The sequence below is a fragment of the Solanum pennellii genome, chromosome 11 (assembly GCF_001406875.1).
Source record: "Solanum pennellii chromosome 11, SPENNV200".
Lineage (NCBI taxonomy): Eukaryota > Viridiplantae > Streptophyta > Magnoliopsida > Solanales > Solanaceae > Solanum > Solanum pennellii.
This window is the reverse complement of record NC_028647.1, coordinates 62,807,416-62,825,072: the sequence shown is the minus strand read 5'-3', so window position 1 is coordinate 62,825,072 and position 17,657 is coordinate 62,807,416. Positions and strand designations below refer to the sequence as shown.

At 31.6% G+C, this 17,657-nt stretch overlaps 1 protein-coding gene across 1 annotated transcript; it reads left to right on the top strand.

Moving 5' to 3' along the window:
- Nucleotides 1-5,633: 5,633 nt before the first annotated feature.
- Nucleotides 5,634-11,541, top strand: LOC107004139 (ABC transporter B family member 5-like). Its single transcript, XM_015202377.2, has 12 exons — nt 5,634-5,888; nt 7,003-7,057; nt 7,145-7,320; nt 7,400-7,621; nt 7,692-7,930; nt 8,011-8,536; nt 8,622-8,895; nt 9,005-9,813; nt 9,892-10,155; nt 10,233-10,493; nt 10,580-10,876; nt 10,953-11,541. Exons 1-12 carry the CDS (start codon nt 5,634-5,636, stop codon nt 11,301-11,303), a joined length of 3,729 nt encoding a protein of 1,242 aa, XP_015057863.2. The 3' UTR covers nt 11,304-11,541.
- The last annotated feature ends 6,116 nt before the right edge of the window (nt 11,542-17,657 follow it).

Genomic DNA, 17,657 nt, shown 5'->3' with positions numbered 1-17,657 from the left:
CCTGCGACGGTCCGTCACGATGGTCGTCGCAACCTCCCCAAAGTCCAGGTGGACTGTGACGGCCCGTCACACCTGTGACGGTCCGTCCTGCACCTCCGTCCTGACGGTCAGAGACTCGTTTCCCGTACCAATTTCTCAAGAGTTGAAGTGTTTTGCAACGGGAGCTTACGACGGCTCGTCGTGGATGTGACGGCACGTCCTGCAGGTCCGTCACAGATTACAGAGAGTCGATTTTCAGTACCCAATTTCAGAATTTCTAAGTATGCTGAAACGAGACATCTGTGACGGGCCGTCGTGCCTATGACGGTCCGTCGTGATGTCCGTAATCTTAGCCAGTTTTTCCAGAATAAATCTGCTGCTCAAAACGACTAAACAGGTCGTTACACACTGGTTCTATCCAATTTGGGTAAATACTTTGCCTAAGAGGTCCAATTTATGTAGTTTTCCCTAAAAAAAATTATGTTATTTAATTGGGGGTATGGGAATGAAACCAACTAATATTCGATGTGGAGATAGGTTTTGGTTCGTGAACCGAATGTATTGTCTGGCGACTCCAGACTTGAGTCCCAAAACCACAATCATTCAACGGGATTCAAAATGCCAAGGCTCGAAGACCTCTGGGACATGAAACAGTACTTTAAGGTTGTTCGTGCCCCTTTCTTTTGACGACCGGACCAAGGCACCTAGAATTTGTATTTGTATATTTAAAACTTAAAAGAAAATTCACATTATTAAGAAACTATATTAAAATCCTATAAATCACAATAGTTGACAATTCAAAAGATTTAAAAAAATATTAGAAAAGATCGTAATAAAAAATTAGTTATTTTTAAGCTCTTCAACTAATAATTAGAACATATAAATTGAAAAAATCATTGATATGGATTCCTTCCCTGATTGGATCCTATGATGTTCAATTCTATATTAGTTAAATTTAATATAAGTATCAAACGTCGAATAAAAAATAAATGAATTAAGAAAGTGCACACAACTTTGTTTTATTTATAAATAATTTAAAATAATTGACTCATTGGTATAGGAAGATCAAATCATATCTACATTATAAATATAATGATGCTAATTTTTAATGAGATTATTATCATTTAATTTGGTTAATCTATTAATTAATTATTTGACATGTGCAAGAAGCGTTGACTTTTCATGCAGGAATTTTTATTCCCTCTTTTTTTTTTTGTTAAAGTTGTCTAGTTTTAACTTTTTATTACAAAATAAGAAAATACAATATTTTTATCTGTTATATTTTTAATTTATTTTAAAAGTTAATATTTTTCAAGGAGGTATAACATCTTTAATGAATAAATTTATTTTGAAATTTTATCTATTAATATAAGGTAAAATAATAAACTCATTATATCAATTTTTACTTTCGTCCAATTTAATTTTTTTTATAATTTTCCTTTTTGAAGTCAAATGATAATAATTTTGACTAACATTTTATGATGTATTTTTTTACCATATTGATGTGCAAAAAATGAAATTTATAGTATTTTTTTATATAGTTTTTGAATATCTATTTTTTTTAGAAAAAAATCGAAATTAATGTAATCTAATTTAACGTTGAAAATTTTTCAAATTTATTTTCAAAAAGTGCAACATAACAATTAAAAGTCGATAAGAAAAGTATTATTTTCTTAATAAATATATCAATTAAAAAAAACAAGTAATAAAAACAGAGAGTATTAATTAATGAAAGATCAAACTTTGACACGTTATTCATAGATATAATTTTGATACAATTAAAATGTGCATGTTTAGAAATTTCATAAAGATTCTATAGATTATAACAGTTAACACTTAAATGTAGTTTTAAAAATGATCTAAATAATTGTTTTTAAATTCTAAAATAATAACTAGGACTAATAAATCATATCATATCCACATCAATGATGCAAATTTTAATAAAGTATTTACATGTAATGTTGTTCTTTAATTAGTTAATTAATTAATTACATGATCAATGTGCAAAAAGAGTTGACTTCATGTAATATTAGTCGTGTGGACACATACTTTATTTTTTAAATAGGAGATTCTTTATCATTTATGGAACAAAAATGAAACTCGAATCATTACTTATTTAATTAAAAAATAAATCAATAATTTATCAACTTAGTATATTACATGGTCTTTGAAAATATTCGAATTTTTATTCAGGAACTAGTCTAAATATGTATAAAAAATTTAAAAGAGTAGAATATTTTTTTAATTTTTTTTAATTACATATTTAATATTTATATTATAATTCGACTACGAAAGTTGTGCCCTTAATGTGAAGGGTTAGGCTTGAGTATGCCTATGTCTTATTCATTTTTTCTTAATCAATTTCAATAATATCTTATATTAATAAATTGGGAGTCCATAAAGATGTCATTTTTTCTGTTGTAAATGAAAAATAATAATTCAAAAATTGGGATAAAATAAAATTATTAAATAATTTGTATCTTCCTCCACGTTGCAGAATTTTAATTGGACACTATAATTAAGTCCTAATTAATAGGATCCTAAGATCTCGTTTCATATCTTTGACAACATAATTTAAGTTTTAAATATATTGAAAAAAAATTATTACAAATTTTGAGTAGTTCTTTTGGCAAAAAATTAAAAATATTTCTTGATAATTGATATGGTCCTATGTAGGGCTTAAATATTGGAAAATCGAATTGAATCGAACTATTTTAGTTTTTAGACTTTTTGGTTCAGTGCTTTTATTTTTTTTATATCAAAAGTTTAGTACTTCGATTTGGTGTAAGTCTCGAAATTTCGTGCACCAAAGAATTGAATTGACAAATATGAATTTTTAAGCATAATAAGTGGTCCATGATAACATCAATCCAACACTACTCCTATGTTTATACATAGTGAAAATTAACTTATGATTGTGGTGTAGTGATGGGATTATCTTACCGTTAACGAGAGGTCTTGAGTTTGAGTGAATGAGTCCAATAGTGCGTGATCTACATTAAGCTGGAGCTCTGAACATCGGATAGGAAACAAAAAAAAAACTTATCTTGGAGGCTTAATTTTTTATGTTTTATTGGTTTCCCACCTAGTCCGCTTGAATAGGGGTGTGCATTCGATTTTTCGATTCGATTTTGTGTTATTCGATTTGGGTTATTCGATTTCTGGTTTTCAAAAAGTATAACCCAATCTGAATAAAAAAATTGGTTAGGTTCGGGTTTTCTCTTGTTGATTTGACTATTCTGTTATAACTTATTGCATAACTAATTAATAACATAATCAAAATTATATTTGCATGTTTAGAACATAAAATTTCATATAAGGAAAAAAACTAATATAGAATCTCTTAAATATCATATCCAGTATATTGACGAGTAAAACATTAAAACACAATACTATCAATAGATGTTCAAACATAAAATCCAAACTAAATGCTCATGATGATAATTCATATGAAATTAACTCTAAACTCTAAAGTACTACCACTAAACACAAATCGCATCGAGGCCGTTGGACCAACAATCAACTCATGTCTTAGTTTTGCTAGTTTTTTTTTTTCATGAGAGTGCAATTAATATGTGATATTTATAGTTATAATGTAAAATCTAATGCCTAAAATTTAGTGAAATATGATGACAGTAATTTTATATGGACCTAAATATTAAGGTAATATTGAATTACTAATATCCTATATTGTAAACCTAAATATTATATGTGTAATTATTAATCTATCTATCTATCTCCCCCTTTATCCACCTTCTTCACATAATCTTCAACCGCTTACATCTCCTCGATCTCCATAATCTCCTCCATCAAATTCATGTTTTGACACAAAAAACTTCTACGAAAAAGTTTCTCCGATAAAAACTTTCATTAGTGTCAAATAGGTTACGACTAGAACTACATCGACCAAGATGAACACCCAATTTTTAACCTGGCTTCATCATTGAACAATCGACTATTGAACCTCGCTTCGTCATTAAATCTGGATATAATACCACTTGTTAGGATCGAAAAAATTTGATGTCATGTAAAAGCTAGCAAAGCAAACTTCGAAAGACCACGAGTAAGAAGAAATAGGAGAAATATATCAAAAGACACAAAAATTTAACGTGATTCAGTCAATTGACCTAAGCCCACAAATGAGATGAACAATTCACTATATCAATGAGAGTACAAAATATAAAGAAAAACAACCTCAACCAATTCACTCGGAATACATAGGAGGTTCACACAAGTATAACATACAGGGATGGACCCACATAGAGTCAGGCAGTCAGCCGAATGCTCGAGCATCCATTAACTTCGTTACGGAATATATATATAAATCATTAAAGATAGCTAAAGCATGTCATATAATTTCAAAAAAACTATATACTAATTAAATTAAATTGAGCAGAAAAACAACTTTTAAATTTATTTCAAAAATTCTCTTGCTGAAGTAGACACCCAAATGGAGATGAAGAAAAAATATTACATAAATACTTTCTCATACTTCTGTTAACAGCACATAACTAACTAATATAATACAATATACATTGTCAAACACTATAACAGACACATAACTAACTAATAAAATAATATATAAACTGGCAAATACTATAACAGGCACACAAACTAATATGATACACATATTTTAAAAATAATAATTGTATCACATGAAATGAGATAGAGAAAGTAAAGACCAAATACCCCCTCGTTCAATTTTACTTATCTTTCGGGTCCATAAGCAGCGACAATTGCCCTATGAAGACTCGCTTTCGCTACGGCTTCGGTGGATTCCCTTAACCAAGCCACTGCCTATGAATCGCCGGCTCATTCTTCAACAGGCACGCGGTCAGAGCCCTGACTCCTCCCGCGATGGACTTTGCACATTCCTTGAGGAATACTAGTTAATGAACTAGTAAAATGTATATATTATCATAATATTCATATTAATTGATGTATAGTTTTTAAGATGTGAGAAATCATTTGAAATAAGTAATTAATGCAAATGATAAAACGATTTCTTCTTTGTCTTTATGTTAATATGCTAAAATAGTCAAGTAAAAGTGAAAATTTTAGCTACGCGAATATTTATCTTGTCAATCCTGCTTGACACGCTTTCATCAACCCACCATCTACCCCTTTTCCATCATACGATGAGCACGAAGAAAAGATATCACCCCCTTCGGATACGAACTCAGAGTATCCTTCCACACCAATCGAGGCAAATCGGAATAAGCTAGGGTCACGGTCTTAACATAACAATCTAGGACCACAAGATAGGAAGATAACCAATCCATACCGAATATCACATCTGAGTCGAGCATGTCAAGTAAAATCAGGTCTCCCCAAGTCTCACTATCCGAAAATATCACTACACACGATCGATATACACCCGATTCACCACTAAAGAATCACCTATCAAGGTAGAGACACTAATAGATATTTCAAGGGACTCATATTTTACACTAATATTGCAAGGGTCAAACATACTTACATTATTATAAATCCACTACAATTTTTTATTATATTCATTTTTATAACAACCTAGAAAAATCTAAATCGTGCAAAGCATCTTGTTTCATTATACCACTTATATACATTCAACTATCACATTTCAAATAAATATATCTCCATTCTTAGCTCAATGATTTTTTGTTAGAGAACCAAATATGTCTAATAACAACTATAGCGTTAAAAAAGAAAATGAAATTAAGAAAGAGAAAAACATTGACATCATTAATACTATTCCATTTTACAAACTCTTTTCATTTGCTGATAATATTGACAAAATATTGATGTTTTTGGGAACAATAGGTGCTTTTGGGACTGGACTATGCCAAATTATTGCCCCTCTCATGTTTGGACAGTTGGTGGATGCATTTGGACTAAACCTAACTTCAATTGTTCTTCAACAAGTTTCCAAGGTAATCTATATATATATATATATTAGATGATTTATTATAGTCCTGAGTTTCTTATCATAATTGCTAATATGTAATCTCTATATCTGACTAGTCCTTTTCTTGTAAGAAAATATTTATGACTCTACAAGTAGCAATCACAGTATAGTTCTAGGGGTTTTGCGAGTTTTGTGTAGGGCGGTAAACGGTGAGACACTTGTGTTAACATTTGTGTGAACCTCTTTGTATTATGAGTAAATTGTATATATTTTTACTCTCTTTTGTATAGTGAATCGGTTATCTCCTCTTGTGGATGTAGGTCGATTGACTGAATTCACTCCTTTATAAAATGCTTGTGTCTTTTTGGCATATTTCTCGTTTGGCTTTTTATATACTCATGACTTTTCGAGGTTTGTTTTGTTAGCTTCAGCGTGATACCTAATATGTGGTTATTTAAACCTCATAAAAAAATGTAATGTGCCCTTCCTCTCTCCCTCGTCCTCCCTTGATATAAGCGAGAAAGATCCTTTCCATCTTATTAGTCAAGTGCAGTAATTGTAATTAAAAAATAATAATGTTAACTAGAAATAGGAAGTGTTTCGAAAGACGTCTTTTTTCCTTGGCGGGAAGGACTTATGATAGAATCCGCCTTGTTTATCTTGACAATTTTTTGGGATGTTGCTAATAACCAACGAATGACAAGTGTTTTTTCTTGTGTGGATCCTATTTTAATGGGACCTTTATGGGTAAATCCACCTATACATATTGTTTTAACTGTTATATCGAGAGTTGTGCCACGTATTGCTTGATATAAAACGGATAGTGAAATATTTTTGTCTTTTGTTGAATGTTTTTTCACCATTTGATCGATAACTTGTTCGATGGAATGTCTAAACTAAATGTGTATGTGTAGAGAGTCCCACATCCCTGCTTTTAAGGCAGGGGCGGGCGCGGAGCTACACATGCCCCTGCCAAAATTCTAGTTTTGTTTTATAGGTACATATGTATCAGTATTGACGTGTCTTGATACAAGTTGAAGGTTACAGTGGTTAAAGTGTTGCAAAATTTTCTTAAGTTTGTGCGTTGAATAGCGACATATTTATAATTTTTTCATATTATGAACCTTGTTATTTCTCAGGTATCATTAAAACTTGTTTATTTGGCCATTGGTTCAGGTGTATCAGCAACGCTTCGTAAGTCTTAAAGAACTAAGCTAAGTTTTGTTTCAAGTATGAATTAATAGCAAAAGTTGTTAAAAATTTGTGTTATTTGTTTGGTAGAGGTTGGTTGTTGGATACTAACTGCAGAGCGACAAGCTGCACGACTAAGGGTGTTGTATTTAAAAAGCGTTCTGCGACAAGAAGTTAGTTTCTTTGATAAGGAAGTAAATACAGGTGAAGTTATTGGGAAAATGTCTGGTGACATTTTTATCATACAAGATGCTATGGGTGATAAGGTACTACGATATACAAAAAAGTTCGGAAAATATGTAATGTATATGTATATTATGAATTCTAACTATTGGTTATGGTTAGGTGGGGAAAATGATAAGGTGCATAACAATGTTTGTAGGAGCATTTTCTATTGCGTTCATCAAGGGGTGGCTTCTAGCACTTGTTCTGATTTCACCTATCGTTCCACTGATAATAGTTATCGGTGTCATGTTCCTCTTCATGTCTAGACAGGCATCCCAGTCACACAAAGCTTATTCTAAGGCAGCCAATGTAGTTGAGCAAACACTCGGTGCCATCAGAACAGTAAGACTAACTTAACGTTTATTCATTTATGTGTTTTCGTAATATGCCAAGTCTAACTTAAATGTTATAGGTGGCATCATTCACAGGTGAAAAGCAGGCTTTCGAGAAGTATAACAAGTCCTTAAAAAAGGCATACAAATCGGGTATACATGAAGGACTTGTAAATGGCTTAGGCTTCGGATTGTCCCAATTTATTCTCTTCTGCAATTATGCTTTGGCTTTCTGGTATGGTGGAAAGATGATCTTGGAGAAAGGTTATACTGGAGGTTCGGTGTTGACCATAACTCTAGCTGTGTTAAATGCTTCAATGTGAGTGTCGATGAATCTTCAAATAATATTTTAATGTGATGATCTATCATTTACATATGTTCTTTTTTTTTGGTTGGTAGGTCCATCGGTGAGGCATCTCCTTGCTTTGCTGCATTTACAGCAGGGAAAGCTGCTGCGTACGAGATGTTTGAGACTATAAACAGACATTCAGAGATTGATGTGTACAACAATAGTGGGATAATTTTGGACGACATCCGTGGAGATATAGAGATAAAACATGTCTGTTTTAGCTATCCGAGTAGACCGACAGAGAGAATACTCAACGAGTTTTCGTTGTTAATCCCAAGTGGAAAGTCTACTGCTTTGGTTGGTGGAAGCGGAAGTGGAAAGTCCACAATTATTAGTTTAATTGAGAGATTCTACGATCCACAATCAGGTGAAATTTTTATAGACAGACGTAATCTCAAAGAGTTTCAGGTTAAGTGGATTAGACAGAAGATTGCTCTAGTGAGTCAAGAACCTACATTGTTTTCAACTAGCATCAAGGAAAATGTTGCATATGGGAAAGATGGAGCCACCAAAGAGGAAATCGAAGCAGCAATTGAGATTGCGAATGCATCTAAATTTATTAACAGACTACCCGAGGTTTGTATGTTTTTGTTTGATTTGATTAGAATATATGATATACGTACGTAGATTATGTTCAATAATGGAATGAATTTTCTTGTAGGGAATAGAGACAAATGTCGGTGAACGTGGAACTCAACTCTCTGGTGGACAAAAGCAGAGAATAGCTATAGCAAGGGCGATTCTGAAAGACCCTCGTATTTTACTTCTAGACGAGGCAACAAGTGCTCTAGATGCTGAATCAGAGAGTCTTGTACAAGAAGCACTTGACAAAATTATGGTTGATAGAACAACCATAATAGTCGCGCATCGCCTCAGTACAGTGAGGAATGCTGATAATATTGCTGTCATTCATCGAGGCACAATTGTTGAGGAAGGTATAAACAAACGTGTATGAATTATTCTACACATTTTCTCGAAGCATTGCTCAATGACTTGAGCCAATGTTCTCGTATATTGAATGCTAACACTCATCATACATCTCAGGTAAACACTTTGAGCTATTGAAAGATCCTGAGGGAGCATACTCGCAACTTATTCGCTTGCAGGAAGTAAATCAAGAAAAAGAGCAACTTTGCCTCGATGATCCACAACTTCTTTCTACCGAGTCAAGACCAGAATCGAGTGAAAATTATGATACTACAGAAGTTAAAGGAACTCCTGAGACTATATTGCCAAAAAGTTCAGATGCGAATTTAGAAGTATCTAAAAATCTCGAAAAAGGTCATATTATTCGCCTTGCACATCTGAATAAGCCCGAGTTTCCTATTCTTCTTATGGGAGCAGTAGTTGCAATATTTTCTGGTTCCGTTCTCCCAGCTTTTGGTTTAATGTTCTCCAACATACTTAAAGCATTTTATGAGCCACCTGATGAACTAAAGAAAGATACAGAATTTTGGTCACTCATGATTGTGGTTCTTGGAGCAATATTGCTGATTTCATCTCCACTAGAGACATTTATATTTACCGTGGCTGGTTGTAAATTGATTCAACGAATTAGATCGATGTGCTTTCAAAAGGCTGTCCACATGGAAATTGGTTGGTTTGATGAGCCAGAGAACTCCGTTGGAGTGATAGCCACAAAGCTCTCTACTGATGCAGCTATTGTTCGAGTTCTAGTGGGGGATGTATTGGCAAAAATAACTAAAGATCTTGCAGCTGCAATTATCGGAATTATGATTGCTTTTCAAGCAAGTTGGTTATTGTCTCTTATTATCTTAGCCATGGTACCGTTTATGATGGCCAACATTTATGTTCAGAACAAGTTTGCTAAAGGATTTGGTACTGATGCAAAGGTTTGTCAAGAAGCTTTGAAACGATAAAATGTCCGTTAATCTGCAACTGAAACCTTACTTTTGTTTTTGTTGTTGCAGAAGTATGAGAAAGCAAGTCGAGTAGTCAACGATGCAGTCAGTAATATAAGAACAGTTGTTTCATTTTGTGTAGAAGAGAAGGTGTTGGAGCTATATGAAAAGGAAAGTAATGTCCCAATAATGTCCGCGACTGGAAAAGAGATGATTAGCGGTATCAGTTATGGCATTACGTCTTCGTTCATTTTCCTTGTATATGCAGCAAGTGGCTACGCTGGCGCTACCCTTGTAGATAATGGAACAATTTCAAATTCTGCTACTTTCCGCGTAAGTATTTACTTAACATGTTTCAGCAGGCAAGACAATAATATCATATAATAAGTCCGCCTTGTATGTCCTCGCAGGTTTTCCTTGCTGTGTTTTTTACATCTATAGCTATTTCTAGATCAACCTTTATGAATGATTTTACAAAAGCTAAGACTGCTGCTGCTTCAATATTTTCTATATTAGATAGAAATTCAAAGATAGATTCGAGTAAACAGGACGGTTTAACTTTAGACCAAAGCAAAGGAGATATCGAGTTTAAACAAGTGTGCTTTGCCTATCCAACGAGACCAAACATCCAAGTTCTTAACGGCTTCAGCTTGACAATTTCGAGTGGCCAGGTATATATGACTCAAATATCCGTTGCTTATTTGACATTGTGTATTTCATGAATTATGAACGTTTAGATTTGATTACGAACATACAGACAGTTGCTTTAGTCGGAGAAAGTGGCTGTGGAAAGTCTACAGTGATCTCACTCTTACAACGATATTATAATTTTGGTTCGGGTCAAATTATGCTTGATGGGATTGACATTCAAAATTTCAATTTGAAATGGCTAAGGCATCAAATGGGGCTTGTAAGCCAAGAACCAATACTGTTCAACGAAACAATCCGAGCCAATATAATGTATGGGAAGGAAGCTGGAGATGCAAGTGAAGCAGAATTAATAGCTGCAGCAAAATTGGCAAATGCACACAAGTTCATTTCTAGCTTACAGCAGGTTAGAAAATGATTCAATATAACGTGATGTATACGTAACGTAGGACTAGGAGGCTTACTTTTTTGTGCTTGTTCAGGGGTACGATACCATGGTTGGAGAGCGAGGTGCTCAGCTTTCAGGTGGTCAGAAACAACGTATCGCCATAGCACGAGCTATTTTGAAGAATCCTAAAATATTGTTACTTGATGAAGCCACTAGTGCACTTGATGCAGAATCTGAAAGGATGGTTCAAATGGCATTAGAAAAAATAATGGTCGATAGAACTGCGATTATAATAGCACACAGATTATCAACAATTAAGGAAGCAGAGGTAGTTTGTGTTATCAAAAACGGAGTCGTTGCAGAGGAAGGAAACCATGATACTCTTCTGAGTAACGAAAACGGTCACTATGCCTCTCTTATTAAACATCATATTGGGTATAGATAATTTCATTTTCTGTTCGTTCTTAATATGTACTACGGAAAAGGGCCAAAAATAGCATTGGAACATCGCAAAAAGGATAAATAATTTGCCCTTTTGTTTACATTTTCCCAATTTTGTACCTTTTGTGAAATATAAGATTAGCTGTGACAACTTTACTATCACAATGCAAGAGAACTGGTAACTGCAACTCAACATTCAATTCCTTAAGACGAAAGTGTTAGGTTGTGGAGCCTGATTAATACTTGATGTACTGTCATATATTAAATTTTAGGCTTTACTATTTATTCTCCATTTATTCTCTGTAACCAAAAATACTCTGATTTATTAATATATATATATACCCCACCGCCGTGGAAGTTTATTCACGGGGTGTTACCACGAAATATTGGTTTCTCTCTTTCTCTCTAAAGTTCTTGAGTTTTTTATTCATCAAGTGTGTGTGGATTCGATCCTAACTGAAAGAAAGCCGGGCAAGAATCTCATGGGAGTGCAGATCGATGAAGATCTTTATTCAACAAAGAAAGGGCAAGCACCGAAAGACAGGAATGATCAAAGAGAGGCCTGGTATTTTACATTAGAGTTTACCAGCGATAGGTAGAACACCGGCTCACAAACCAGACCCCTCTTTCTTAGAATTCAACATTTATGATATGTTTAGCATCCTGTTCGCCCACTCGAATCGCATATGTTGGTTGAGAATTGCTCGGGAATTCATTGATAATGACTTTGTCAGGTTCTAGGGTGGCTACTCTTCAGGAAGTCGTTGCTAGTAGTAACAACTTGTCACGATCCATTGGTTCATATAGAATCCGACTCACACAGACCGTCTTTTTTTTCGATTGAAGGGTCGGACGCCCTGAAAATATAGCATCTCGTAAGTTTCCCAAAGAAAGACGCGAAAAAGTATCGGGAAAGGAAAAAACTTCCTCGTTGGGGCTCCGTGCACTGGGAAAAGGTTGACGCGACAAGAAACCGGCAAGGACTTTCACTTTCTAAATAGAAAGGAAGAGGTCAGGCCCACCTTTTACAAGAGTAGAAGTTGTTACTCAACACTTATATTTTGTTCGACCAATTCGTTAGGATTTTTCCTTGATTTATCAAATCATGTTTGAGTTTTACGCTTTTACGAAATGAAAGTCGAAGCATTATGGAATAATTTTTCCGGAGAAGAAAATATAATTAATTTTCTTCAATATTTGGTTATTCTTTTCTTAGAGGAAAAAATTTGGAGATCTATGCTTATTTTCATAGCAGAGTACAATAAAATCGACAACAGAGTCGATAAGGAGTTTTGTTAATGGGGAGTTTCGTTGAGTTATGTCATAATTGCAAGTAACCATTACAGACATCCATATGTAGCAGCTAGGTGTGTGCATGACCGAGTTGGTTCGGGTTTTTCAAATATAAAACCAAATCATTTTTGTTGGATTTTTGAATTTATAAACCAAACCAAACCAATAAAACTTGAGTTTTTCAACTTCGGATTTTTTCGGGTTTCTTCGGAGTTTTCGGGTTTTTCGGATTTTCGGGTTTTTCAATAGAGTATTCTTACAAACATATAATTTATTTGTACTTCAAATATTTCTTTAGTCCTACCAAAATGCAACTAAGTTATTTCTCAAGAAAATAACAAAAAAAATATGATACGATTAATGACACTTAAATATTCAACAAAAAAATAATAATAAAATCGCGTGAAGCAAATATTGCAAATTAATAAGTCATAATGAAATTGATCATAATTTAAAGTATTAAATCATGTTAAAATAAGTATAGTTAATATTAGTTACATGACTAAATATTTTTTTTTAAAAAGTAAAATTAGATCATGTATTTTAATTGTCTAACCTATATTCAATATTATTGTCATTCTTAGTGTTGAATTGATTTTCTTTTTGCATTAGTATTAGTTTGATTTTTATTTAAATCTTATTATAATTGTCAACATATATGTACTATAATCTTTATTAGATCATTAAGAATTTCAACTTCCAAACATGAAATAAATATACTAAAAGATAAAAACTATGAAAAAGTATAAGAGATATTTAAAAATTATATCAAAATAAGTATTTTTACGTATAAAATAAAAATTTAAACTTATATATATAATGTCGGGTTGGTTTGGTCTCGGGTTATTTGTTTTAGTTGAAACCAAACCAACCCAAATATAGTCGAGTTTTTTTTTCCAACACCAAATCAAGTCAAACCAAATCACAAGTCGGGTTTTTTCTCGGTTTGACTCGATTTGTGATTTGGTTCGATTTTGTACACCTCTAGTAGCAGCTCTATTCCATATTAACTGAATTTTTGGGGCTTTTTTTATTGTTCAAAATTCAAGATGAATGTTTGAGAATTTTTTCATATTAGCTCTTTCATTTAATGAAGTTTGATACTTTCTAGGAGATAAAACGTTTTTTTTATATGCAAAGTTATATTTATGATTTCATAAAGGGCAATAGTGGAAAAGTAAGGTTTGAATTATATCTTTGAATGTTTTCCTTAACAAGTGTGCATTTTCTCACAAATTCGGTTAATATAGAATAGAGACTCAAATATGTCATCAAACTTTGAGAAAAGACTCATTTATGTCATCCTTTAAAAGTTTGGTTCATCTATACCATTTTCGTTTGAGAAAAGGTTCATCCATGTCATTATTTTATTTTTTATGACAAGGAAAAACCCACAGTCGCTACCCTTTGGGTGCGCACAGGGTAAAACCTCTGCTCCTATGCGATAGCTCGCAAACCACATAGGAGAGGTAACCCGCACTAGGAAAGTTTGGTGTGACGAGCTCAACCCAGAAGGCAAAAACTCTTGCTTTCGCTGACAAGGGATTTCGAACTTGAGACCTCCATGTCAGTATTTATTAACTGAAATGACATAGATGAGTCTTTTTCTCAAAGTTTTGATGACATATTTGAGCCTCTGCCCTTCAAAATGATTTAATTAACGTTATGACCGGATCATAACTGAAATACATGTTAACAATGAGATTTGATCTTTTTCTCAAAGTTTGATGACATATTTGAGCTTCTGCCCTTTTAAAATGATTTAATTAATGTTGTGACCGAATCATCATCATATCATATCATATATTATTATAAGTGGGAACAAAAAAGTTGAAAGTTGAAATACCAAAATAACCCTATATAGTTGAGTTACAACAATAATACCATTATATTATTATTATTATTATTATTATTATTATTATTATTATTATTATTATTAAATAGTAATTTAAGTTCCATAACAGAAAACTTTTTACATACCACTAAAATGTTACGGTAATAATTTGAAGTGCATTTATGAGTATTCCTTTTGCCATTACATTGAGTTGCATTAACAATTTTCTTCTTAATTGCTGAATTTTGAGCACTTAAAACAATTACCGTTTTAGATTAAAAAAACTTAAACATTAGAGCATATGAAGAGAGAGGTTAGAGCATACGGAGAGATTCATACAATATCAATATTTAATTAAAGAGAATACATGGTTAGATGTCACAATTTACTATTTTTCACTTCTTAATGACTTTAATTGCTAAACTTTTTAGCTTCTACAATTAAATACATTCATTCACAACCTTTCATATACACAATTTCTCTCTTTATAAATTGAATAGAAAATATTAAGCCATTACACTTAATATTTTCACATCATATAGTTCTTCTGTAATCTTTTATTCACTGGTCATTTTTTTTCTTATTGATATATTGCTTTGTTTAATTAACTTCTTTCATTTTGTATGTAAATATAGTGTTAGATATTTGGCAATCTTGACAAATCATATAATTGAAGTAGTTTTTTTTTTACCAATAAATATAGTGTATCCCACATGATTAAAAGAAAAAGTTTTTATCAATACAATCAGAAATTCTTCAGATTCTATTGATCTTTACAAGTTGCAACCTTAGTTGAATGTTTTACCAGAAACATCATTTTTACTTTAAATGTTGTATAATGCATCAATTATTCTAAAATAATTATATCATTTGAAATGTTTGGTATTAAATAACATGGGATATACGTGCAACGTACGTGTTCGAGAACTAGTATTATTATAAGTGGGATGCTCCTAACATTAAAGTTAGATTACTATTTTGCCCTTAAAATAAAATACAATTTAATTAAATATCTAATTACTACTTAAATAGTATATAGTTATCATTGTTTTAAAAACTTTTTCCATTAAAAGATTACATCAATTCTTTACATTATCAATTAATTATATCCAGAATTGAGAAGAAAAGAGAGTTGAAAGCTGCAAATGAGGGAAACAAAAAAAATGTTGGAAGCTGATAATCAAGAGAAGAAACAGAAGTAGCGGAAAAAAAAAGTAGATTAAATACAGTCTTTACGTTAATATGTTCTGACGCCAAGAATAAGAAAGTTACTATTTGTTATTTATTCATCAGAATGTGAAAACTTGCTTTGCAATATATATCCTCTAACTCCTCAAACTTGCTTTCTTTTTTCCATTTTCATCAACTCGGTATAACTGCAGACTTTAAATTTAGTTATCATCGTGAGCCTTTGGAATAGTAAATATGAATTCGAATTCAAATTTGTCATTCTTCTTCTTTCTTCTGCTTGTGTATTTTAATGTCATGTGTCTTTTAATATTTTGAACTTCCTTTTAAGTGATTTTTTAAAAATTCTTTTCGGATATTATTTGCCCTTAAAGATTTGTTTTGAAGATACAAATGTGACTGGACATTTTTGTCAACACAATATTTTGATGAATTGAGTAATAATATTCTCTTTTCTTTTTGAGTAAAGAATGATAATATTCATCTTAATAGGAAAATTCAACAATCTTCTTGAGAACTTGCAAATCATAAATAAACAAAATAGAAGTTTGTATCATAGATGACTTGCTTTATGGGTTACAAAAAGGTTTTTATCGGTCAATAATGAGTATAATATCTACACTTTCAATTTTATAATGTGAAAAAGTATTAATTATAGATCAATTTTTTTTTATTATTAAAACTTACTTTTAGTAACTAAAATATATTGATTCCTCTCATATAATAGAAGGTTTATTTTTCATGAAACATTAAAATATCAAACCTGACACAAGATTTTTATGTTATATTTTGTGAAGAGATATATCTTATGTCAAACTTACATACAAAAGAACTTAGCTTTGAACTTAACGATTATTTTATGTGTGCTCCACTATGATATATTTACTTATATAAATTAATTTTTAATGTCAATTAGAGGAAAAACGTGCAATACACGTTCCAAGGACTAGTGTATAAAAAATTACAACAGGTCATTTCTATATAATTTAACATCTAATAAAGCATCTTGTCTCAGTTGGTGAAAGTTTATTTCCAATAAAAATATGTCAATTTGGTGGTATATATGTCAGTCCCCACCAAAGACCAAACTATATGGTGGTATGTATCTATTGACTAGTTTCAGCACACGTGCGTTGCACGTGTATCCTATGTTAATTTTTTTTATATTTCATTATAACAATTAGAATTCTACGTGTACATGCATGTAACGAATAACAAAATCCAACAATTACAAATAAAATTATAAAATTGTGACAAAAACATCAGATGAAGAATCTTATTTTAATGTATAAAATTTATCAACAAACTGTAAATTTAGAACTTTAGATAGTAACAAAAGATTAACTTTAGCCTAAATAAAAATACAATTAAAACAATCAAAAATTTATGGAAAATCAAATTAAAGAATTTTAATCACAATAACATCAAACGAGGAATCTTATTTTAATGTATAAAATTTATCAACAACTGTAAATATAGAACTTTAGATACTAATAGCCAATTTGCATTATATATAGTCACAAAAGATTAACTTTAGCCTAAATAAAAATACAATTAAAATAATCAGAAATTTATGGAAAATCAAATTAAAGAAGTTTATAGAGAGAAAACACATACAAAATAAACAAAGAAAAAAACATGCGACAACATACACATTCTTTTGAAGACTTTAATCATATAACAATGCAAATCTTTAGTGGGCAACTGGGCATTGATTATGGTCTTTATATATTGATTTAACTCAATGATCTCATAATAACCAAAAATTTTAATATTTAGTGTGGCATGTAGAATGATTACTATTTATAAATAAATATTTTATAATATTTTAATTTAACACAGAATAAAATGATAATCTAATTTTATACTTTATTATTTAAATCTTTTTTTACCCTTCAACCAAAAACAACCTCCATAGGGAAAAAAATAGACAAATACAATGAGAACTTATCAAACAATGTAATATAACACCAAAAGATTGAAGAGAAGGCACCATATCAGAAAGAAAATTGATGCATTTGGATTGTATTATATATAGCCAAA

Excerpts from the sequence above, each read along its gene's own strand:
- LOC107004139 (XM_015202377.2), top strand. The coding sequence starts at position 5,634 with ATGTCTAATAACAACTATAGCGTTAAAAAAGAAAATGAAATTAAGAAA. Across the intron at positions 7,931-8,010 it reads GCTGTGTTAAATGCTTCAAT|GTCCATCGGTGAGGCATCTC; the intron begins GTGAGTGTCGAT and ends TTTGGTTGGTAG. Across the intron at positions 9,814-9,891 it reads GATTTGGTACTGATGCAAAG|AAGTATGAGAAAGCAAGTCG; the intron begins GTTTGTCAAGAA and ends TTGTTGTTGCAG.